General features: G+C 47.5%; 9 protein-coding genes across 9 annotated transcripts; 5 read left to right on the forward strand and 4 right to left on the reverse strand.

The window, feature by feature from the left end:
- Positions 1-9: 9 nt before the first annotated feature.
- Positions 10-1,253, forward strand: BDW74DRAFT_163784 (60S ribosomal protein L28). The gene is made up of 5 exons (XM_073726151.1): positions 10-222; positions 314-408; positions 500-523; positions 590-714; positions 799-1,253. Exons 1-5 carry the CDS (start codon positions 171-173, stop codon positions 974-976), a joined length of 474 nt encoding a protein of 157 aa, XP_073577996.1. The 5' UTR covers positions 10-170; the 3' UTR covers positions 977-1,253.
- Positions 1,254-1,744: 491 nt separating this feature from the next.
- On the forward strand, positions 1,745-3,731 carry BDW74DRAFT_117940 (malate dehydrogenase). The gene is made up of 8 exons (XM_073721945.1): positions 1,745-2,121; positions 2,180-2,211; positions 2,275-2,385; positions 2,443-2,530; positions 2,583-2,960; positions 3,020-3,104; positions 3,159-3,303; positions 3,360-3,731. The coding sequence occupies exons 1-8, from the start codon at positions 2,109-2,111 to the stop codon at positions 3,498-3,500; spliced, it is 993 nt and encodes a 330-aa protein (XP_073577997.1). The 5' UTR covers positions 1,745-2,108; the 3' UTR covers positions 3,501-3,731.
- Positions 3,732-3,746: 15 nt separating this feature from the next.
- BDW74DRAFT_117964 (trafficking protein particle complex subunit) lies at positions 3,747-4,935 on the reverse strand. Its single transcript, XM_073721946.1, has 4 exons — positions 4,558-4,935; positions 4,301-4,418; positions 4,145-4,234; positions 3,747-4,081 (listed from the first exon to the last, which is right to left on the reverse strand). The coding sequence occupies exons 1-4, from the start codon at positions 4,785-4,787 to the stop codon at positions 3,953-3,955; spliced, it is 567 nt and encodes a 188-aa protein (XP_073577998.1). The 5' UTR covers positions 4,788-4,935; the 3' UTR covers positions 3,747-3,952.
- Positions 4,936-5,159: 224 nt separating this feature from the next.
- BDW74DRAFT_163799 (uncharacterized protein) lies at positions 5,160-7,357 on the reverse strand. Its single transcript, XM_073726152.1, has 7 exons — positions 7,041-7,357; positions 6,751-6,969; positions 6,628-6,699; positions 6,248-6,564; positions 6,092-6,197; positions 5,820-6,045; positions 5,160-5,775 (listed from the first exon to the last, which is right to left on the reverse strand). Exons 1-7 carry the CDS (start codon positions 7,183-7,185, stop codon positions 5,346-5,348), a joined length of 1,515 nt encoding a protein of 504 aa, XP_073577999.1. The 5' UTR covers positions 7,186-7,357; the 3' UTR covers positions 5,160-5,345.
- Positions 7,358-7,510: 153 nt separating this feature from the next.
- BDW74DRAFT_163800 (DUF2423 domain-containing protein) lies at positions 7,511-8,650 on the forward strand. Its single transcript, XM_073726154.1, has 3 exons — positions 7,511-7,769; positions 7,820-7,861; positions 7,912-8,650. Exons 1-3 carry the CDS (start codon positions 7,586-7,588, stop codon positions 8,055-8,057), a joined length of 372 nt encoding a protein of 123 aa, XP_073578000.1. The 5' UTR covers positions 7,511-7,585; the 3' UTR covers positions 8,058-8,650.
- Positions 8,628-11,873, forward strand: las21 (mannose-ethanolamine phosphotransferase LAS21). Its single transcript, XM_073726155.1, has 7 exons — positions 8,628-8,928; positions 8,980-9,024; positions 9,080-9,368; positions 9,435-9,562; positions 9,615-9,985; positions 10,042-11,061; positions 11,106-11,873. Exons 1-7 carry the CDS (start codon positions 8,726-8,728, stop codon positions 11,645-11,647), a joined length of 2,598 nt encoding a protein of 865 aa, XP_073578001.1. The 5' UTR covers positions 8,628-8,725; the 3' UTR covers positions 11,648-11,873.
- BDW74DRAFT_118027 (uncharacterized protein) lies at positions 11,450-12,608 on the reverse strand. The gene is made up of 2 exons (XM_073721948.1): positions 12,273-12,608; positions 11,450-12,211 (listed from the first exon to the last, which is right to left on the reverse strand). The coding sequence occupies exons 1-2, from the start codon at positions 12,497-12,499 to the stop codon at positions 11,803-11,805; spliced, it is 636 nt and encodes a 211-aa protein (XP_073578002.1). The 5' UTR covers positions 12,500-12,608; the 3' UTR covers positions 11,450-11,802.
- Positions 12,609-13,372: 764 nt separating this feature from the next.
- On the reverse strand, positions 13,373-16,087 carry BDW74DRAFT_171645 (putative meiosis protein MEI2; the record flags this gene model as incomplete). Its single annotated transcript, XM_073727347.1, has 10 exons — positions 13,373-13,608; positions 13,662-13,767; positions 13,818-13,889; positions 13,949-14,028; positions 14,353-14,419; positions 14,475-14,510; positions 14,563-14,922; positions 14,975-15,409; positions 15,462-15,849; positions 15,897-16,087. The coding sequence occupies 10 exons, from the start codon at positions 16,085-16,087 to the stop codon at positions 13,373-13,375; spliced, it is 1,971 nt and encodes a 656-aa protein (XP_073578003.1).
- Positions 16,088-17,298: 1,211 nt separating this feature from the next.
- BDW74DRAFT_183916 (Rab GTPase-binding exocyst subunit SEC15) lies at positions 17,299-20,042 on the forward strand (the record flags this gene model as incomplete). The annotated part of the gene is made up of 9 exons (XM_073730649.1): positions 17,299-17,349; positions 17,410-18,402; positions 18,454-18,585; positions 18,643-18,744; positions 18,793-18,899; positions 18,966-19,101; positions 19,156-19,605; positions 19,662-19,912; positions 19,964-20,042. The coding sequence occupies 9 exons, from the start codon at positions 17,299-17,301 to the stop codon at positions 20,040-20,042; spliced, it is 2,301 nt and encodes a 766-aa protein (XP_073578004.1).
- Between the last annotated feature and the right edge of the window lie 68 nt (positions 20,043-20,110).

Consider the following 20,110-nt stretch of genomic DNA (forward strand, 5'->3'; position numbering starts at 1 on the left):
GAAATCAGGCAATCAGCCCTATTCCGAAATTGGCCTGCTTAGCGAGACTGCGGCGTCGCTCTTGGCATTGGCGCACAATCATCCACGGAAAACCAGTGGCCCCAAGCTGGGAAATCGGACTTGCGAATTCGATCTGTGTTCATAACCTCAACTCCAGACAGACATTCACAATGGCCGCCGAAAGATCGAACGTTTCCAGCGACCTCATCTGGCAGCTCACCCGTACGTCGACAAGCCCTCACACAATCGCAATTCTGGCTTCGGACTCGATATCAATCATGGACAGCGGACTAATTTGAGGACATCTGTACAGGCAACCAGAACGCTTATCTGGTCAAGCGTAACAGCAATGGTGGTGTTCAGTTCTCGCGCGACCCTCTCAATGTGCTGAACAAGCACTCTTTCAAGGTACGAAGAACTCGTGCAGCAATCGCTCCCCCAAGCAATCCGCGCTGTATCATACAACGAAGCATTCATTAACATATTTGTCTATACTTAGTACGCTGGTTACTCCAACACCAAGGTAAAATAGCCAGTCGCCTTCAATACTACACGTCAACCCAGAATAGATTTTGACCAGTGGTAATAGGCCGTTGGTGTGCAAGCTACTGAGAACGGCGGCGTCATCACCATCACCAAGAAGCCTGGCACCTCCCAGCAGCCAGCTAAAAGCCTTGCTACCGTGACCTACGGCCCTGGCGCATCCAACCGCAAGTAAGCAACACCATCTTTGTGGATGATCGATTGGATATGGGCTCGATTTTGCTGACTGGCTGTTCTTCTTTTCGCCGCATCTAGGATCTACAAGGGTGTCGCTGACCGGACTGCTAAGGGCGGCTACCGTGCTGACCTCCGTCAAGAGGCTGTATCCCGTGTGAGCGCCATTCGCCGTTCCCAGAAAGCCAAGAAAGAGACCCCTGCCAGGAAGCCCCGCGGCGCTCAGGCCAGGAAGGCCGCTGAGCAGGAATCCGCGTAAAGCGGTCTGGCTCGAATGACGGTTTAGGGATATGACATTGCAAGGTCGATACACTGGCACCATACCGCCCAGCGGAAAATGACGTCCATGTATTTTTTAGCAATAATTTGCTACTGATTCACGCCGCGACATGGGCCCTGTAATTGGGGCCGGGAAAAGGGAGAACAAAAAAATGAAAGAAAACCCTTTTCGAAACCAAGCCATTTTGTGATAATGATCAGACTTGAATATCATGGCAATAAGGACAGCAAAACAACAAACCTTTGCGAATGTAAACATAGCTACTTTGCCTTGTGAGGTGTCCAGGTAACGGCACATAGACCTGATACTTCCCAACCGTAGTTCGGCCCGAAGTAATTGGCAGCGCTTTGCCGCCATTATTTTCTACCGCAGGCCAAGTTTGGTACCCGCCTTTCCCCGAATGGTCAGATGCACAACGGCCCTGCCAGCGGCTATACAGAGGTGGGCGAGAATCGCCGGATACGCCGGAAAAAGGGGAACGCTTTGCCATCATTGCGAATTTGTCCAGCCATTGTTGTACCGCCATCATAATTCTCATTACGGCGGCCGTTTCAGGTTGACTCCATGTACATGATGGACTGACAGTGACGAGGAAGTCCAAGTAGTATGGAAGTACAATGTGTAATTATATATCTTGCTTATTTTAGTAAAGTGTGTAGTCTGTTCGATAACAAATCCATAACTATAGTCGAATCCCGAAACTATGTAGATCCAGCCGGGCAACGGAGTAACTCCCCACATGTGATTCTCCATTCGGTTGCACGCAACGGCCAACAGCGGTATATAAATAGAGATTAAGCATTACCATTGCTTCCAACAAGCATCTTTCCTCTCCTTTTGTAAAGCTGCAGAGTATTTGTCATCTCGACCTATTTCATCTCACCGACGTAAGTAGAAGGAATAGTGTTGTCTCGAGCTTTCCCTGCTTGTCCCACCCGCTCTCTACCCCTCATTTACCCCTCCGCTCAAAAGCAGTTCTGAGCTCCAGATCTCAATCTTCCCTCCCCCAGGCCCTACCCCATAAACAACCATTTGCCTTTCTCTCGTTTCCGTGATCATCCAGTCTAATTTTATCCTCGTTCCAGTACCGCACAATTCCTCTGTTCACAAGATGGTTAAAGCCGGTAAGTTGAATGACGCCTAGAGACAGTCAATTGAATTCTCAAGATCTAACGTACACAGCCGTTCTCGGAGCTTCTGGTGGCATTGGCCAGGTAGGATTCCAGCTACTCCTGAGCGTCTGCCCCGTCAAAGTGCATCTCTAATTCTTTCTATAGCCTCTGTCCCTTCTGCTCAAGACCTCACCTCTCATCGATGAGCTCGCACTCTACGATGTTGTCAACACCCCCGGTGTTGCCGCTGACCTATCTCATATCTCTTCCGTTGCTGTATATCCATAAAATTCGACAAGTGCTGGCGCCTTGATGAGCTAACGCATTGGACAGAAAATCTCCGGCTACTTGCCCAAGGATGATGGCCTGAAGAAGGCTTTGACTGGTACTGATATTGTCGTTATCCCTGCTGGAATCCCTCGTCAGTCAACCTCAATAATTCTCCCCGATATTCCCCTAACCAGTTACATTAGGCAAGCCTGGTATGACCCGTGATGACCTTTTCAAGATCAACGCTGGTATTGTCCGCGATCTTGTTAAGGGCATCGCCGAATACAGCCCCAAGGCTTTTGTCCTCGTCATCTCGAACCCCGTCAACTCCACTGTTCCAATTGCCGCCGAGGTTCTCAAAGCCGCCGGCGTCTTTGACCCCGCGCGTCTCTTTGGTGTCACCACTCTAGACGTTGTTCGTGCAGAGACCTTCACCCAGGAATTTTCCGGCCAGAAGGACCCGTCCGCTGTTACAGTTCCTGTTATTGGTGGTCACTCCGGCGAAACCATCGTCCCTCTTTTCAGCAAAGTCTCTCCTGCATTCCAGGTCCCCGCAGACAAGTACGACGCTCTCGTCAACCGTGGGTATCCCCCCAGAGCTCTGGGCTAAGCAGTGTTACGTCTTACTGACACTGTGTAGGTGTCCAGTTTGGTGGCGATGAGGTTGTCAAGGCTAAGGACGGTGCCGGTTCCGCCACTCTATCCATGGCTTTTGCTGGTTTCAGGTCTAACTTCCTCTACATTCCAAAACGCTGCGCTGAATGCTAATTCAAACACAGATTTGCCGAAAGTGTGATCAAGGCCTCGAAAGGCGAGTCGGGCATTGTCGAGCCCAGCTACGTCTACCTGCCTGGTGTCCCTGGTGGCGCAGACATCGCCAATGCCACCGGCGTCGACTTCTTTTCAACCCCTATCGAGCTTGGAGTGAGTATCTGGATTCGATGTCTTATTTGCACAAGGGATGCTAAGATTGTGAATAGCCAAATGGCGTGCAGAAGGCCATCAACATCCTCGACGGTGTCACCGACGTCGAGAAAAAGCTCCTAGAGACCGCTATCAAAGGTCTCAAGGGCAACATTGAGAAGGGTGTCGAATTCGCCCAGAGCCCCCCACCAAAGTAAAAGCGCCCATCCCCGTCCTTGATTTCTAGGCTCCTGTGCATTAGTCGGTCATTGTATGCTGCTCGTATTCTTGCTCCGACTAAGACGTATCCTGGGCGGTCCCTCCAAGCCTGCCACCTGAAGAAGCTTCGCTAATTGCTGGTATTTGGGAAAGATAGGCTTTGAATCACTGGGAAATGATGTGGGACGGTTGGCTGAGGATGGTCTTTGAATCGCGTTGGTTGCTCTGCTGCCATATAATAGGAACAATGCAGAAGGAACCAAATATCACCTAACAGCATAAGTCACGTAGCTAGTTAGCCTTATTGTGTAAAGGGTAGATACAACATCCTCTTAATGGCTCATCCCAGAAGGCAGTTGCTAGCTTAGATGACCTCCAGACACACACCCCTCAAAAGATTCAGTGATGCGGTGCATGCAGCCCCAGTTATTATTGCCGTCCAAGACTTTTTTCATGCTTTGTTAATTGTTTTTATTTGGAAAGTGGCCCCGGGAAGCTCCGTGGTTTCGGCCTGGACGGTTGTATGAATACCCAAGTTCGAGAGTGCTCCACGAATGACACCACAAGGAAACCACAGATACTGAAGACGAGTCAATCAGTACTGGACATACCAAATCCGGATGCACAACACTAGCTGTCTTACCGTTTGCGCCATGGACACCGCCTCGCTCCTTACAGACATACTCATCCTCGCGAAGGGTCGAAAGGAGTTGTCTGTCAACACATATACTCCCTAAAACAATATCCAATGTGAGGTCCAGCCATCTCATGGTTGCGGGGGGCGCCAAGAAGTATTTACGCGATGATTTGTTTTCAGATTATCAATTTGCTTCTTGAATAATGTCATCCATAGATCTTTGCAAAGAAACTTGATAACATCAAGGTTATCTGTGAAACGAGGGCGATCTCGAGAGAACCTGCTAACACGTAAGATACAAGGTTAGCACGCCAGAGCTCAGAAATGGAAAGTTGCCGGTGCTTTGACTATCCTTTCGGACCCGTAGCTCCGAAAGGAAGAGAACAGGTGGAAGTGCAAACAAATACTGGCACTCGCACCTTTCCGCAAGACCTTGCCCGACTCTATAACCTAGTGATTCGAGGCGAAAGAACGCCGCTTCCTTTGTTTCTTCGTCGTCTAGTAGTCGTTCCCCCGCTGCGAGATCTTGGGTAATTCGCTCGGCCATTGGGACCAGTTCAATGAGAAGGAAGTCTAGACATGATGCGCTGAGGAGTCGATCTTGCGGATTAGAGGCATTGAGGTGTGCGGCGGGGGCATCGAAGGACATGTTCGCCGGCGGATTCTTATTGTATGACACGTAGTTTTATGATAGATTTATCGCAATGAAGAATAAGAAAGTAATAGAGAGTTCTAGGGATTAAGAAGTCTTAACCATGTAAAAGTCATAGTGGGGGGCGCAGGCAAGTCAATGGAGGATTATGGGGTTTTGCGGAGCAGGATACAACACTCTTAGGTATGTTCCTGGTGCGGGCCCTTGGCGGGCCGCTTGCTATAATTGGGGCGTTTTTACTCCGTAGGTATAGATCAAAGATATTTTACCTGCGTCATATTTGTCAAGTTTATACGGATTACTCCTACAAACTACCATGGCTTTAAGTCTTGCTACTTTTTTTTTCCCTTCTCTGCATCATGAATGCCATAAAGAAGTGCTCAATGCTCACCAGCCAGATGACATTACGTAGTCGCTAAAGTAATTGATTCTGCCCACTGTCCAACGCCAAATGGCTATTGATGTAATTGCGCTCCTTAGCTCCGAAGATGAATCACGCCATAACACCGAAAATATGCGCCGCTTGATTGTTCATGCACACCACCGTCTTAGCCATCAGTCTGGAACAAATGGCGGAAGAGAATAGCCGCCTGTATATGAGTTTCGAGAATCCTGTCGAGCTAAGGGCCGATGCGTATGAACGGCCTGTCTCTTTGGAGGCCGTATTGGGGAGTCATCATCATCGTCACTACCTGTAAGATCGATCACAGGAGCCGGCCGTTTGTTAGTCGACCATGTTGAGGACTGTTCCCGCAACGTAGCCGGAGTCTGCTGTAACAAATCTATCGCAGGAAGATGCTCTTGCTTTACTGGGGTGACTCCTGGTTCCCTGATTTCTATCAAGTCGTCGTCGTCACTCGCAGGTGTGACGCTGCCAGGTCCAGTTGTGGCCACTTCATCCTTAGGATTTGACCATTGCCCATCCGGTTCTATGATGACTTGATCAACGTCATGTGGCGTTGAGTGGAGGATGTCGTCAACGTATCTAAGCGGTCAGAAGGCTTCAGCCCAACAATATTGGTGACTTACTGATCAACGTTCAACGACTCGTAGCTCGTTGACTTTGCGCAAACTGGACATGACCAAGTTGGTGCTTGCTCTTGCAATTGGAGGAAGGACGATGCGTCAAAGCACTGGTTATGTGTACATAACACAGAGCGACATGGCACTTCGATTCGCTGAGTAGAGAGTGGACATTTCAGCGACATCACGGTCGAAGTAGCGACGATATCTGCATCCTCGGCCTTGCTTTTCACTGTTATATTTTAGTATCTTGCACTATGTACGAGAATGTAGCATACTCTCTTGGAGCACCTGCTCCTTCGTGATGGTCTTCCGTCGTTTCAACTTATCCACAAGTTCTTCGATTGCCGTACATTCAACAAGGTTGGCAACAACAAAGAACCTCTTAATAAGTGTAAGTGGGTGGCAAGTAGTAAAAGTGTAGGGTTGCTTACTTTCTGGGTCAGCGCATATGTCATAACAACGTGGTTTGGATAGGCGGCCTTCTTTCGGATATAGCTTGTTATGTCTGCTGGCCTCGTAGTACCAGGTTTATTCTTGAGGCCTCTCAAATTAGCTTTCACCTCGTCGAGGTTCGCTTTGAGTTCAACTTGATGAGGAAACGCGATATCGGACTTGGTATACTGGTTGAGTCCAGAGTCCGCGGCGCAGAAAATCATGACACGTAACTTGGGGTCCGCCAGTAACCTAGATGTGGTGCTCTCATCAAGGTGAATCTTGAGCTCCACACTATCTCTAGTATGTTCACGGGCTGCTTGGAATGATTAGTACAAATGTACATCAAGATAGCAGCAGTTAGCTCAAAAAAGCTCACCTTTACATTCAATAGTAGGTGTGAGCTGACGCTCTATTCGATAGAAAGGACTATCCTTGAAAATGAGCGGCCCTGGAAGATTGTGAGAAACAATCATTGAAGCAATGTTGCATGCAATCGTACCAGATGATGACCCGTGTGAGGACACGGGCATTTCTATAGGAGACGGTCTATGATGCGACTGTACTGAATGATTTGTCGGGACTTGTTGATAATAGTGGCCTGGCGCTGGTGGCGGTATAGATGGAGAGGAAGGCAATGATCGATGCGCAGTAGCATATATGGATCTCCTGAGGCTATCATATCGATCGAGATGGCCGGTTTGGGGATATGATTCGAGTGCTGGTTGAAGTTCAGTAAGCCCGTTCTTATATTGTTTTGTTGCTTTATCGTTAAGGGGAAGATGTACAAACCGCTGATAATGCGCATCTGGAGTGCAGCTTTCAAACCAGATACCGTCATCCCCGCATCCCTTAGAATCTCTTTCAGTTGCGCATTGGTCAGAGTTTTGACCTGAGCGATCACGCTTTGGAGCTCAGATGCCTGGCCAGAGGCCATCTTGGGGACAAATTCTCCAGAGCAGGTGTTAATGGCTGAAGATGTGCAACTCTAGAAACTCCCAGGAGGTGTGATTTAACGACGAAAATTTCTTCTGACCCGATCCATTAAGAGACATCTCAGTTTCGGAGCTTCAAGTATGGCAAGTGCGTTATTGAGTACAAGGATGCTGTTGCAATTATTTCAGAGTTCCTAGCAAATCAACTTTTGCTCGGTGATGACTGCGGAGGTGGCTCCGATATGATGACATAAGGCCTGGCCTGGTGTTTGCCTTCCTTAGTACTGGTACAAAAACTTTTTTCTCACAAAGCAACTCCGCGATTTTCATTCATTTGACATTGCTCCAAACTTACTGTTTCTATCGCTGAATAAACAGTATTTCACAGACTACACAATCATAATGGCAAAGAGCGTCCGAGCAAGTGTGCAGAAGCGCAATAAGGCAAAACTTCGCTCTACAGTTTTCGGGCCTGCTGTCGATGCCCGGACCGAAAGATTGTCGGCAAAGCTTCAAGAGCTTGCCTCTCAGCCTAAGCCAACCGCTGCAGAGAACTTTAAGAAGGACACAGTGGCCACCGGAATGGGTATGCGCCAGTACATAATGAGAAAGTTAGCCCCGATTAACAACATTTAGATACTCAGAGCGACCCCAAGACAACCCCAGAAACCATTGAAGGTAAACAGACGCAACTCCTTGTCATGGTCCAGGCTGACTCTTATATATAGCAATGGACATCGACTCCTCAAAAGGCAACGCGGGTACCCGCCCGCAACGTTCCGGACGAATCCAAAAGCGTCAAAGAAAGAATCGCTCTTCCATTGTTTTCAAACCCCACTCATCGAAAACTAAGAAAGCGCCCAGAAAGAAGTAACCAATGCGATCTTACCTCCTATGGCCGTTCGACGAAGATAGAGTGTCCTCCGACGCCCGATTGAATTTCAACGGCCGCGCATATTGTGGCTCGGTATAATGTGGAAGGGATTTCTGCCTACGTTCAGCTATCGTCTAGAGCGTACATCTTGCGGAATTGTGACAATCAGAAGAGTAACTGTGATTCTAACAGCCAGTTGAGCTCCAAACCTGCCACCATAGTTCCAGCATTAGGACCGTCACATAAGTACGTCCCGCCCGACAAAAGACGAGGCTGCCGGTGTCTTCTCGAGAAGTAAGCATGCTTCCAGTGGTTGCCTTATAAACTTGAACTGGGTTCAATGCGCAGTGTCATGTTTTGAAAACTCTGTGTAATTCTTCTTTTGTTTTGACACTTGAATGCTTCTCAATGCTCACACACAAACGGTCAGTTCTACGAAAGCAAGAGAAGAGGCTTATCGATAAGCATGAAGCTGCTCATCAGTAGGGCAGGCGGTGAAATCACCTAACCTCTTCTAAAAGCCTCTAGGATTATGGATATAACTTTAGTCCAAACACTATATATACACGCAGTAATCCCACTATTCTATGAAATTTGTCTGAATGTTAAGGGTGGGTGACGGCCTTTCTGCGCTTGTCTGCACGTAATTGCTTGACCGACGTCCGCCAATGGCCAAGTCAATATTCGTGCCAGCCAACTTGCTGGTATTCGCTGCCAATGTTCTCATACCTGTGGGTATCTTAGTGTTCTCCTTTGGCTTTTTTCCTTATAAACCTCTCATTCCTGGTCTGGCCACGTTTGGAGACTCCGAAAATGTGCCACCGAAAATTTTTGACAAGGTAATTTTCATGGTGGTGGATGCATTGCGGAGGTAAGTACTTGTATACCCCATACTATTAAGTACCCTAACTAAGGGACAAAGCGATTTCGTATTTTCGAACACTTCCGGGTTCTCATTTACCCAGAGGTTCGTACATCTTTCATTCAGCTTCCTCTTGAATACCCTTTGACCTGCTCGCTAGTCTCATCCGATCTGGTGCTGCGGTCCCCTTTACTGCTTATGCAGGCTCCCCAACAGTCACCATGCCACGATTGAAGGCTATAACCACAGGATCCGTGCCGTCATTTCTGGATGTTATTCTCAATATAGCAGAGTCAGACACATCATCAACTCTCGCATATCAAGACACGTGGCTGGCCCAGATCAAAGCGAAAGAGGGCCGACTAGTGATGTATGGTGACGATACCTGGCTAAAGCTGTTTCCGGGGATGTTCAGCAGGGCAGATGGGACGACAAGTTTTTTTGTATCGGTTAGTCGCAATACTCTATCCACCCAGTCTGTGCTTCCGAGAAAAACTGATATCTTCCCTCCTCAGGACTTCACGGAAGTAGACATCAATGTGACTCGTCATATTCCTAATGAACTTGCTCAACATGATTGGTCCTGCCTGGTAATGCATTACTTGGGCTTAGATCATATTGGACACAAAGCTGGGCCACATAGGTGATCTCTCATTACTAGTCTCTTTACTTACTACATTCTAATTCTTGTCCAGTGCATTCATGAAACCAAAACAGAATGAGATGGACTCGATTGTTGCGCAAGTGTACGGAGCAATGGAACAGGAGCCCCATCTGCAGTCAGCTCTCTTCGTCCTTTGCGGTGATCATGGGATGAATGACGCTGGGAACCACGGCGGTTCATCCGCAGGGGAGACCTCGCCTGCCCTCCTTTTCATTTCACCGAAGTTCCAGAGCTTGGGAGCCTTTAGAGACAGTCCCGTCAATGCAATACATGAGCTTGAGTACTATCGTGTTGTGGATCAAACCGATATTACTCCGACTCTAGCGGGTCTCCTTGGGCTACCCATCCCATTGAATAGCCTCGGCGTGTTCATCCCTGAGCTCCTAGATATGTGGCATCTTGGTAAGAGAAATACATTATTTATTTGTTAGCCACTGACACCGCCCCTTGTGGTATAGGCTCCCAGAGAATACAGTTGCTCAACCAGAACGCTAAACAGTTCCTGAGAATTCTTAAAGAGACATATTCAGCTGACAGCTTTGATGATGGTACAGTGCCCTCTAATTGCGATGCGGGCTTGCATAGTGGTCTGGATGAAGTCCACTGTGCTTGGTTCCGAGCACAAGTATTACTTCGTCAGCATGATGCAGCTGCAGCACATAGTGGTCATGGCCAGGCCGATATTGAAGCGGCCCTATTACATTTTCTTGAGGTCTCGCAGAAAGTGATGAGCGGCGCTGCTAGCAATTATGATGTCATGCACCTCTTACTAGGTATTTGCATCACGGGACTTGCGGTCTTGTTCTCCTTCCCTGCCGCGTTCAAAGCGCTCTCAGATCATCAACATTCGGGTTTGTTTCTGGTGGCATGCATGCTGCTCTACGGTACAATGATGTTTGCAAGTAGTTATGTCGAAGAAGAACAACAATTTTGGTATTGGATATTTACGGGATGGATCTTTTACCTGCATGTCAGGTTGTTTGAGTCTCGACGGAAAGCCCTCCCTCGGCTTGACAACCAATCGACCTATTCTGCAGCATATCTCTTCCACACGGTGGGCGTTGTTATTTTGGCAATCTCTCACCGGATCGTGAGACGTTGGAACCAGACTGGTCAAAAATTTGCTGCTGAACCCGATCTTGCTCGGATGTACTTCCCAAGCCATCAGAGCAGCCTTTGGTTCTTGGTGGGATTGACATATGGTGTGGTTTGTCTAAACTGGATAAACAACCTTACCCCATCTTTCATTTGGCGTTTGCTCTGTGTCGCGGTGACGACCATGTGCTTCATGTTTAAGTTGGTTTTCGTGGCGTCAGAGTCTCCCGAACTTCTTAATGAAACTCCGATCCGAGGCGTCGCAGTCTTATTGGATGGAATGCCGCTGGTCTTTTATGCGCGGGTTGCAATGGGTGGCATTGCCTTGCTCCTTCTAACATCCCGCTCCGTCGCAAAAAGCGGCCACTTCGCTCATAGACGAGGTAAGCGCTGCATTCGGGGTGCACATACATGCTGATCATATTAGCTTCCCTAAGCACAGTAAATTTCGAGGCCTTGACTCTTTTTCTCCTTACCCAGTCAAGGGTAACCAATATCCCGCTCTTCCTCATTCTCGGGTTGCAACTCAAGGTTCTGGCAACGATGAACCTAACGTCTGTTGAGATCGCTGTGACGTCCTTGCTTATGCAGTACACTACCTTCTTCGCGTTTGGCGGCTCAAATGCTATATCATCTATTGATCTCTCCAATGCATATAATGGGATTGGCAATTACAACGTCATTCTAGTTGGTTTTCTGACATATGTGAGCAATTGGGCTGGCCCAATATGGTGGGTGTCAGCTGCCAAACTTTTGAGAGCAGAGCGAACCCGGGATGAAACCCTGACTCACATTGCGCTTCTGACTTTCGAAGTGGCTGTTATCCTGATTTGTGTTATGGCCGCGTGTGCGGCTTTGAGGACCCATCTTTTTATTTGGACAGTATTTTCACCCAAGTACCTATACACAATGTCCTGGGCAACTATTCATCACTTTGCGATGAACGTGCTAGGTGAGGCTTATCTGTGACTTCCCGCCACCCTGTGGCAATAACGCAGAGCATGCCTTGGTCAAATATATTAGTATGTACAAAATTATCGCATATATTAGGAAGGCATTTTCCCTGGATTTTGTTGCACTCAAGTAGTAACCTTCCAAGAGATGTTACTGGACACATTTTCAGTTTAGGTGTCACAAAGCCCGTCAAAAAGGTCATCTATCGCATTCTTCTTCTGCTTCTTCTTCTTCTTCTTCTTTGGTTTCGGCGTGTCCAAAATCCTAGAGTCACGGAGTTTTCTAGTCTTGGTTGACGCTATATCTCCCTGATTCGGTCGTTGGAGAGACTGCTGAATTTCAGAGCCTTGAACAGCTGCTAGATCTCCCAGGGTCCGTGGCAAGGCTTCCCCAATGTCCTCTATCATCGTCGAAAGTTTTGTGTAGGACGTGGGTAGCGATTCATGGCTCTGTTCAATCTGGAATGGCAATTTGAGTTCCTTATGAGCTCCAGCTAGCTTCGAAAGCTGTGCCAGAGTGGCAAGGAGCACAGTGCCGAGTGTAGAGAACTGAACATCTGCTACAACTACCGAAAAGGCCCTGAAATGAAGCATCAGCAAGCGTCTAAGAAAGACAGGTATGATGGGGCAAGTGAACTCACAGGTAACATCTTGGCAGAATCCGATCTGCCACATACCGTTTGTAAGAGTCGCTGGAGGAACGAGAGTTTTGGTGGTCCTCTGAGCTCAAAGACAGGGAGAGATTCCAAACCGCTCGCTTTAAGATAGAGAGCCATTTCCACCATTTTGCATTTCCATGCTGGTTTCTATTGCGGTGGAATATCAAATGCAGCATGGAATAGATACTAAAGAGCTCATCTTTATCCATCGGTGTTTCTTGCTGATTGGCTCGGGGAAACGCAGGAAGTAGAAGCCTGGCCAGGAGCCGATGTTCTGTTTGAATAAAAGACACTGGAACGCGATCAAGCACATTCGGCTCGGCTTGAATCAGAGCAGACCCCGATCGTGAGATGCACTAAAAAATAATAAGAAATAAGCTTGCATTTCCCCACATTCCCTTCCCTTTCTCCAACGTCGACTCTAGATCCTTTAATAATAGAGTATTACCTACTCCTAGACAGGGAACGTTCGCGAACGAACTCCGGGTTGGCTAAAATTTATAATTCAAGGCTACTCCATGAATAAGACTACTCCGGTAATGTTGGAATATATCGAATCGTCCATTGTTACCTAGTTCCTCGTCTCTTACCTAATCCCTCGCCGTATCTTCATGTCTTTGTGATATTACAATAACATTGTTAGATGCTCAACATTATTAACACAAATTAGCACTTTTTGATTCAGACTATTCCGAAGACCTAGCTGCTAAACAACGCCGCTGACTGTTTCCCCATTTTTATCCATGCCGTTCAAAGCATAGTTATCGTCCACCATTATGTACTGTAAACCTCACATTTGTTCCCAACGGAGATGAACCCAACATTTAGACTCAGACCGAAACACCACAACCAAGCCAACCTGGGCGTAGAATGGCTTTCTCTCATGAATCAAAACAGTTGGTAGCCCCTCTCCAAGCCCACCATGCACTCGAAACAAGAAAACCAGTATGAAAAAGGGGTTGAAGAACTCGAACAGATGCAGCAGATGGAATGGATATGGTAGCACGGAATACATTCTTGTACACTGACATTTCGGCGCCGCTTGAATCTGCGAATGTGGTCCTTTGTCGTGAACATGGATATCAGGACGTTCTAGGACCATTTTCGGAGACAGGCGAGTTATACCACGATTTCATCCCGGGGTATGTGCAAGGGGCGCTTTTCAAGCCGCTTCCCACAGCGCTGAAGGGGCGTCTAGGGGCAAGTGTCCGGACGTAAACTATCTCTCGTTCGGCCGCAGTCGTTCCTCGATCAAATTGAGAGCGGCGGCGGCGCTGCTCATCTCGATACTGCTGCCCAACCCGTGGTGCAAATAAGCCTGGTGTGGTCAGTTCGATAAGCAATAATGATAGACCGCCGGCAGTCACTGACCGACGTGCTCCGCGTTCTCGATGCTGCGGCGCATCTTTGAAGGATTATCGGGTCCAGGGAAACGATCCTCCTTTCCGGCAAGTGATCCAGTGCCAGTGTGAAAAATCTGCCGTCATTGATAAGTCAACACGTCTCCATATAAGAAGTACATCATACCTTCGGACGAAAAGATGGATGTTCGAGCATCACTGAGCTATTGCGGAACTTTTGTACCAAACAGTCCTTACCCTGGATGGCTGCTCAAGTTCAGAACAAGGAAGCATAAGCAGGGATAAAAGATCACGGACTTGCGTAGGACACTTCTGCAACCTTATCGCTGTTAAAGCAGTTCCTGTGCATGATATTAATGTCGCTGCATAATTATCCCCTAACTTCTGGGACATACCAAGTGCGCCCTGCTCGCGCTTTCACAAACTTAAGCATTGTAAGATTATACTCTGCAAAATTAGAAGTTCACGAGACTGACATCAATGATATCGATCGGCTCGTAGATTGTTAGCTTTGTACCGAGGTTGGAAATTATCAAACCTCACATCCTCGAAGTTGATGAAAGCATAACCGACGCTAGGATTAGAGTCAATAAAACTAGACGCATACGCCATGATACCACAACATACTTGCAATTATTGGCAAAATCTATATTAAACCAGTCAGCAATGTTGAAAAGAGCTCGAATGGCCAATATACTCACCAATACGCAGGTACATGAAGTCATATTTTCCATGACTTGTCTCGTCAACGATGGCTTTGAGCAAGGTCTTGCCACGTCAGACAGCTCTCCGAGCGACCCTTGGGTTATCCAATGACTCCTACCTGATCAATCTTGTTGGGAATATTTCGGAGCATTATCTGTCATCCACTGTTGAGCATGCCTAACTTGATAGGAGTTCAAGGCACATACAGTGGTACGGACATCCAAACCAAGACGAATACGCTCCACATCAACGGCATTTTGGTTCGTTAAGCGTAAATCGGGATAGCGGGCGATCTCGCGGCGTGGAGAGGGTAGAATTCTTTCTCCCGCCCTCGTCATCCAGTCCATTAATCCAGCATGTTCACCGGGAGGGATTGTGGAACGGCCGGTAGGGCTGAGTTCCATGTAAGGAGCACGGGTGTGCCGAGGTGAGACCCACGGCGCGTCTTTTTGATAAGAGGTATCCATACAGGGTATGCTTTTCTTTACAGAGCAGGGGCTCTGGGGAGAAGGGTAGGCCTCACTCTCTACGTCTGGCTTAAATAATGAGACCTCGACAACGCAATCCTTCAACAAAACTATCAGTATGTCAGCGGCAGACTGAATGGCAGTCACTCACATCCACAGAAGTGCCATTGAGAGTTGTCATGACATTTTCAGCGTCGCGGATATTGAAATACTCAATGTGAAACTCGGCAATATTCTCTTGACCGGAGAGCAAAGGAGTGAAGCTCTGGATATCGCCAAAAGTCATGGCCAGTGTTTCCAAAGACCGAGCCACTGTATGTTGATTTAAGCCCGGATTTCGGCTGTCGTAATAGACCGTAGCAAGCAACTGTCCTTCATAATCTGAAGTCTGAGGAAGCAAGGCTGGGTCCAGATGTTGCACGTACTCTTTGGAAGTAAGGGGAACTACTCTCCATTCTGGTCGAAGAAGGCGAACTTTTTCAGCTGCTTTTTGAGCTTCGCGACAATCGGTAAAGGAAGCATATACTCTGCCTTTAGAGCTCAGCTCGGAAAGTATGGGTCCTTTGAGAGAGGTGAATTCACGGCGCTGTGCATTGTCATTCAATCTGCTGAAGGAAAAAGATAGTAAAAGAACTCACATTGAAAAACCCAGCAAGAGACATATAAGTTAGATTAGTCGGAACATTCTCAATAAGTAAAGCACGCGTGTGCTCCTGTTCATTGTCTGCATGGTCAGGCTCGGGAGAAGTGCGATCCTTTTGGACCCTATCACTCCCAATTGCACCGTATGCTGGCAGGACTCGCTCCAAGCGGCTCGTAGAAGGAGCTGCTGATCCACTGGAATTAACATTGGAGCTGGCTGCCAGAAGACCGATGCTGCTCGGAGATGGATTCTTGTTCACATAGTGAGCACGGTTCAGACTTGCCAAATCCCCCAGCCCAATGGGAGTAAAGCTCTCTGCAGTTGGAGAGAGCTGTGGCCGAGTGGAAATATTTGCGGAGACAAGAAATGGGTCTGAAGAAGCGCTACAAGCAGTCAACAACACAATCGAACTCAGTTCCCGTTTACCTACTTTGAGAAGAACTGCTTGAAGCCCGTCCAGTCATCCAACGGACCACATGCACTCGATTCGGAAAGTGCCTTGATGCGCACGTCTTCTGGGGAGAATGCAGTGAGTTTCGTATCCGGTGATCCATTGATTGAAGCAACTCCGTCGGTAGAGCTGGGGCTGCTCAGCCCACGAGAAGAGTCAGTTCCTCTCATGTTGAGGGTCAGGGCCAGCGACTTTCCAAAAGGCTTGAATTCTAGTCCTCCCCGAAGGCAGTATGCGATTGTGTTGGGGTGGCCAAACAATAAAACCTGAAAGTAGTTTGCCTAGGCGAGTAATCGAGCTTCTGGATGAAGAATTAAAAGAAGACCATGCTGGGATTGATTGAACACAGGGTTTCTGGCTTCGGAACTCCACACAGTGATAGTAAATTGAGCAAGAAAGCAAGCGGAGAGACTAGAAGAATGTCGTTCAAAACAGAATGTAATGCAATTTGAGAGAAATCAGCGCTGGCTCGAGCACGCTGTATCGGCTAGTCAAGGCATAGTCTTTCTGATTATCCAGCCAAAGAGGCCAAGTACCATTACTTGAGCCACTCTGCTTGCTTTGTTACCAGTTAGTTAGTCTATCAGAGAAAGTCCTACCAGGGCCGCGTTCGGTCCAGTATGGTGTACACGAGTCGCTTTCTAGCCCGACAAATATTCATCACAGCTTCAGCGGAACATACGTCTGGAAACCCCAAACTCAGGCTGTTCGTGAAGCGACATAACTGTTGTCGGTGGCCCTGCTTGAAGCTGATATCGACGTTTCCAACTCCAGTGAGATCATCTCATCTTGAAACGACGACTACCTAAGCACAGTTAGACCACAAAAGCTCCCTTGATTTCAGTATGTGTCAAGATAATTTTCCTGCTCGGGAAACATTTGTTTGTTCGCGACTCGCTGGAGCCCAGTGCCTACTGACACTATCCTAGGAGAAAGCAACGCTGCTCTTCCTGTTGGTGTTGTAACAGGTAGCATAATATTCCAGGAATTCAAATGACACATGACCGCAACAGTACTCAGTATGCAGTTATTGTAAGAAGCAATGTCGAAAGTCCCAGTACGATACACCCGGGCTTGAGCTGGGTGATCACTGATAGAGATTTTAGGGTATATTAAACTTCTAGCAGTGATAGATAGGTCCCACAGTGGCACAGATAAGAGTACCGTATCACTATCAATGTGGGGTGAGCTTCACGGGTTACCTAACTTACCTACCGTATCGCTTCTTGGCGCAGGCAGGTTAGCTTCTCCAGCTCCTGCTGTTCACCTCACCCTTCTCGTTCACATTACTGAAGGCTTGCACGTAATAAACCAATAAACTCGTCAGGCAGTACCTAGACTCCATTAATGTTTTTGCGGTTACCCGCTGCTCACCAGCAACATGCCGTCCATAGTACCGTCGCGAAGTGAGTCTACATATGTGTTGAATCAGGTCGGTCAGCCGTACAATATATGCTCCAAGGTCAATTTAGCTAACCTGATTGATCTGCAGTTGATTATATCACCTTCGGACACCGATTATCTCGACCAACTAATTCCTTCCATCAAAGAGTATAGCGTCGGCAACAAAACGTCCGAGCTCCTGCGCTCTCTCTCCGAGTTTGCTAATGATAAGGAGGCGGAAATCGAGACCATCTGCAATACAAACCACCAAGAATTTGTCTCATCAATCAACCAACTGCTTCACATCAGGGAGGGCACCGTTAGTTTGACGGCGGAGATACTGGACCTCAATCAATCCATTCAGGCAAGCACAGAGAAGTTGGCCGAACAAAAGAAGGCCCTGGTAGAATCGCGGCGGCACCGTCAGAATATCGATGAGACGTCGCGTGCGATTCAAGATTGTCTTGAGGTTCTCCGCCTTGCAAATCAGGTCCATGATCTTTTAGCGAAAAAGAATCATTACGCGGCACTTCGTGCCCTCGAAGAGCTGCAAAATGTTCATCTCAAAGGGGTAACTCAATTTCAGATCGCGGACATGATTCAGCGCTCCGTACCAGCAACCCAAAGGGCCATAGCGGAGGCGGTGATGTCTGACCTGAACACTTGGCTTTACAGGATCCGAGAAATGTCCCAATACCTTGGGGAAATAGCTTTGTATCACACGGATTTGCGAAAGACAAGACAAAAGGAACGCGCTATAAAGATGCCATACTTGGAGCATTTCAAACTGAATTCCGCCATTGAATTGGTCTGTGACGAGCACGAAGAATATGATCTTTTGCAAAATGAAGAGCTTCAAGTCGATTTCACTCCGCTATTTGAGTGTTTGCATATTCATCAGTCTATAGGTCAGATGGAGAAGTTTAGGCTCGAATACGCGAATACCCGTCGTCGACAGAAGGAGCTTCTTATACCAGCCTCCATCACTCTGATAGACGATGACGGAGCAAGTCTTCATAATCTTTTGGAAGAAATGGCAGGTTTCGCAATCGTTGAGCGCGCTACTATGAAGAAGGTCCCCGACATGAGGTATTCAGTTGATGTGAGTTCTCTGTGCCACGGTCAGCTTCTTCGTACTAACAAGCCAAAATAGGTAGATGAGCTATGGGATTCAATGTGCCAGACTGCCGTGGGTCTAATATCAGCGGCCCTCCACCAGGTAGACAATGCCGAGAGTCTGCTTAAAATCAAAAACCTTATTGCTTTGTTTATGCAAACAATGAATGTATGTACGCTAGCTGACAATGGTCTGACTAGATGTAACTAAATCTTTGAACTACAGACCTGGGACTTCACAGTGGGAGCCTTTGATAACTTACTTTTAACCTTGTTCAGAAAATATGCTGAGTTGCTGGAAAGACGGTTCAGCGATGATTTTCAGGAGGTAAGTGACGGGACAGGACGTTTCGGACATTTTTCTAATCTTACAAAGATCGTATCCACGGATGATTACATGCCTATGCCAATTCAGACACCCGAGGAATTCGACAAAGTACTTAATGTAAGCTGGTACACTCCCAGTGAGCCGCAAGAGCAAGCGTATGATGTCTCCCATATATTGCACAGTATATCACATCTTCATGGCGTACTGACGCATGCTGTTAGGTTTCCCTGCGTCTTGCCCTTCTCGCAAATGTACCCGTTATGCTGCATAGACATTCGAAACTTCCTGAATCAATTCTACTTCTTCGCCAATGACGAATTTTCAGATCCCGGTATTATTGATGAGACGTTAAAAGAGGTAAGAGCGCTTTGCAAGCTGGAGTGGACCAGTGGCTTTTTTTAACTTTACCAGGCACTAGACGAACTGCTTTGCTGCAAAGTTTGTGATACTCTCGTTGAGCGGCTGAATTCCCACTATCTGGGACAAATCGTGCAAATTCTAATCAATCTGGAGCATTTTGAGCATGCATGCCATGAGCTCGAGCTCCTGCTCGCTGCAGCCAGGTCACAGAGTTCCTCCAGCGATCCAATAGCTTTGAGAGCCACAGGGAAATTTCGAGACAACAAAAAAGCGGCAGAGAAACGCATCTTCGAAGTCGTCAACTCGAAGATTGACGATTTAATTGAGACTGCAGAATACGACTGGATGGCTATCACCACACCCACAGAGCCGAGCAACTACATGCAAACACTTACACGTTTCCTTTCTAACATTATGAATTCAACTCTTCTTGGACTTCCCAAGGAAATCAAAGAACTCATATACTTCGATGCGCTCAGTCACGCATCGACCATGATTCTTGTACGTCGTCGCGTTGGTGGGGTGTGTTCCCGTGGCACCAGCTAACTGAATACTAGGCCCTCCCTCTCTCGTTAGAAGTGAAGCGCATCAACCCAAACGGGGTTATAGCTCTTGCCAAAGATGTTGAATATTTATATCAATTTGTGGACGGTCTCAACAACCCCATTCTTCGGGAGAACTTGGATGAGCTACAACAGACGGTTCAACTAATGCAAGCGGATAACGCGGATGAGTTTTATGACATCTCCATGCGGAACAAAAAGTATGGCCGTGTAGATGCAATCAATGGCCCCGTGCTGTTGGAAAAGTAAGTGACCCACATAAGCAATTCTGTCTGAGCGCACGTTAACTTTTGCAGACTTACACACACGGTTCAAAGTCCGGTGAAAATGGATAAATTCGCAACGCTATCATCAAGATTCGGTAAAAAGTCCTAGTCCACAACTAATGCACCATTTCTACTTGTTTGAAGGACTGGGCTTTCAATGATTCGTTGTTCAAGGGT

Source organism: Aspergillus multicolor (assembly GCF_047715735.1).
Source record: "Aspergillus multicolor strain CBS 133.54 unplaced genomic scaffold BDW74scaffold_52, whole genome shotgun sequence".
NCBI classification, from domain to species: Eukaryota; Fungi; Ascomycota; class Eurotiomycetes; order Eurotiales; family Aspergillaceae; genus Aspergillus; species Aspergillus multicolor.

Excerpts from the sequence above, each read along its gene's own strand:
- BDW74DRAFT_163784 (XM_073726151.1), top strand. The coding sequence starts at position 171 with ATGGCCGCCGAAAGATCGAACGTTTCCAGCGACCTCATCTGGCAGCTC. Across the intron at positions 524-589 it reads CTGGTTACTCCAACACCAAG|GCCGTTGGTGTGCAAGCTAC; the intron begins GTAAAATAGCCA and ends CAGTGGTAATAG. Across the intron at positions 715-798 it reads CCTGGCGCATCCAACCGCAA|GATCTACAAGGGTGTCGCTG; the intron begins GTAAGCAACACC and ends CGCCGCATCTAG.
- BDW74DRAFT_117940 (XM_073721945.1), top strand. Across the intron at positions 3,105-3,158 it reads ATGGCTTTTGCTGGTTTCAG|ATTTGCCGAAAGTGTGATCA; the intron begins GTCTAACTTCCT and ends ATTCAAACACAG. Across the intron at positions 3,304-3,359 it reads CAACCCCTATCGAGCTTGGA|CCAAATGGCGTGCAGAAGGC; the intron begins GTGAGTATCTGG and ends GATTGTGAATAG.
- BDW74DRAFT_117964 (XM_073721946.1), bottom strand. The coding sequence starts at position 4,787 with ATGTCCTTCGATGCCCCCGCCGCACACCTCAATGCCTCTAATCCGCAA. Across the intron at positions 4,419-4,557 it reads GGGCAAGGTCTTGCGGAAAG|GTTCTCTCGAGATCGCCCTC; the intron begins GTGCGAGTGCCA and ends ACGTGTTAGCAG. Across the intron at positions 4,082-4,144 it reads CGGTGTCCATGGCGCAAACG|TATCTGTGGTTTCCTTGTGG; the intron begins GTAAGACAGCTA and ends ACTCGTCTTCAG.
- BDW74DRAFT_163799 (XM_073726152.1), bottom strand. The coding sequence starts at position 7,185 with ATGGCCTCTGGCCAGGCATCTGAGCTCCAAAGCGTGATCGCTCAGGTC. Across the intron at positions 6,970-7,040 it reads CCAGATGCGCATTATCAGCG|CACTCGAATCATATCCCCAA; the intron begins GTTTGTACATCT and ends AACTTCAACCAG. Across the intron at positions 6,046-6,091 it reads GGAGCAGGTGCTCCAAGAGA|TGAAAAGCAAGGCCGAGGAT; the intron begins GTATGCTACATT and ends AAAATATAACAG.
- BDW74DRAFT_163800 (XM_073726154.1), top strand. The coding sequence starts at position 7,586 with ATGGCAAAGAGCGTCCGAGCAAGTGTGCAGAAGCGCAATAAGGCAAAA. Across the intron at positions 7,770-7,819 it reads CACAGTGGCCACCGGAATGG|ATACTCAGAGCGACCCCAAG; the intron begins GTATGCGCCAGT and ends AACAACATTTAG. Across the intron at positions 7,862-7,911 it reads AACCCCAGAAACCATTGAAG|CAATGGACATCGACTCCTCA; the intron begins GTAAACAGACGC and ends TCTTATATATAG.
- las21 (XM_073726155.1), top strand. The coding sequence starts at position 8,726 with ATGGCCAAGTCAATATTCGTGCCAGCCAACTTGCTGGTATTCGCTGCC. Across the intron at positions 8,929-8,979 it reads GTGGTGGATGCATTGCGGAG|CGATTTCGTATTTTCGAACA; the intron begins GTAAGTACTTGT and ends TAAGGGACAAAG. Across the intron at positions 9,025-9,079 it reads GGGTTCTCATTTACCCAGAG|TCTCATCCGATCTGGTGCTG; the intron begins GTTCGTACATCT and ends CCTGCTCGCTAG.
- BDW74DRAFT_118027 (XM_073721948.1), bottom strand. The coding sequence starts at position 12,499 with ATGGATAAAGATGAGCTCTTTAGTATCTATTCCATGCTGCATTTGATA. Across the intron at positions 12,212-12,272 it reads ATTCTGCCAAGATGTTACCT|GGCCTTTTCGGTAGTTGTAG; the intron begins GTGAGTTCACTT and ends GCTTCATTTCAG.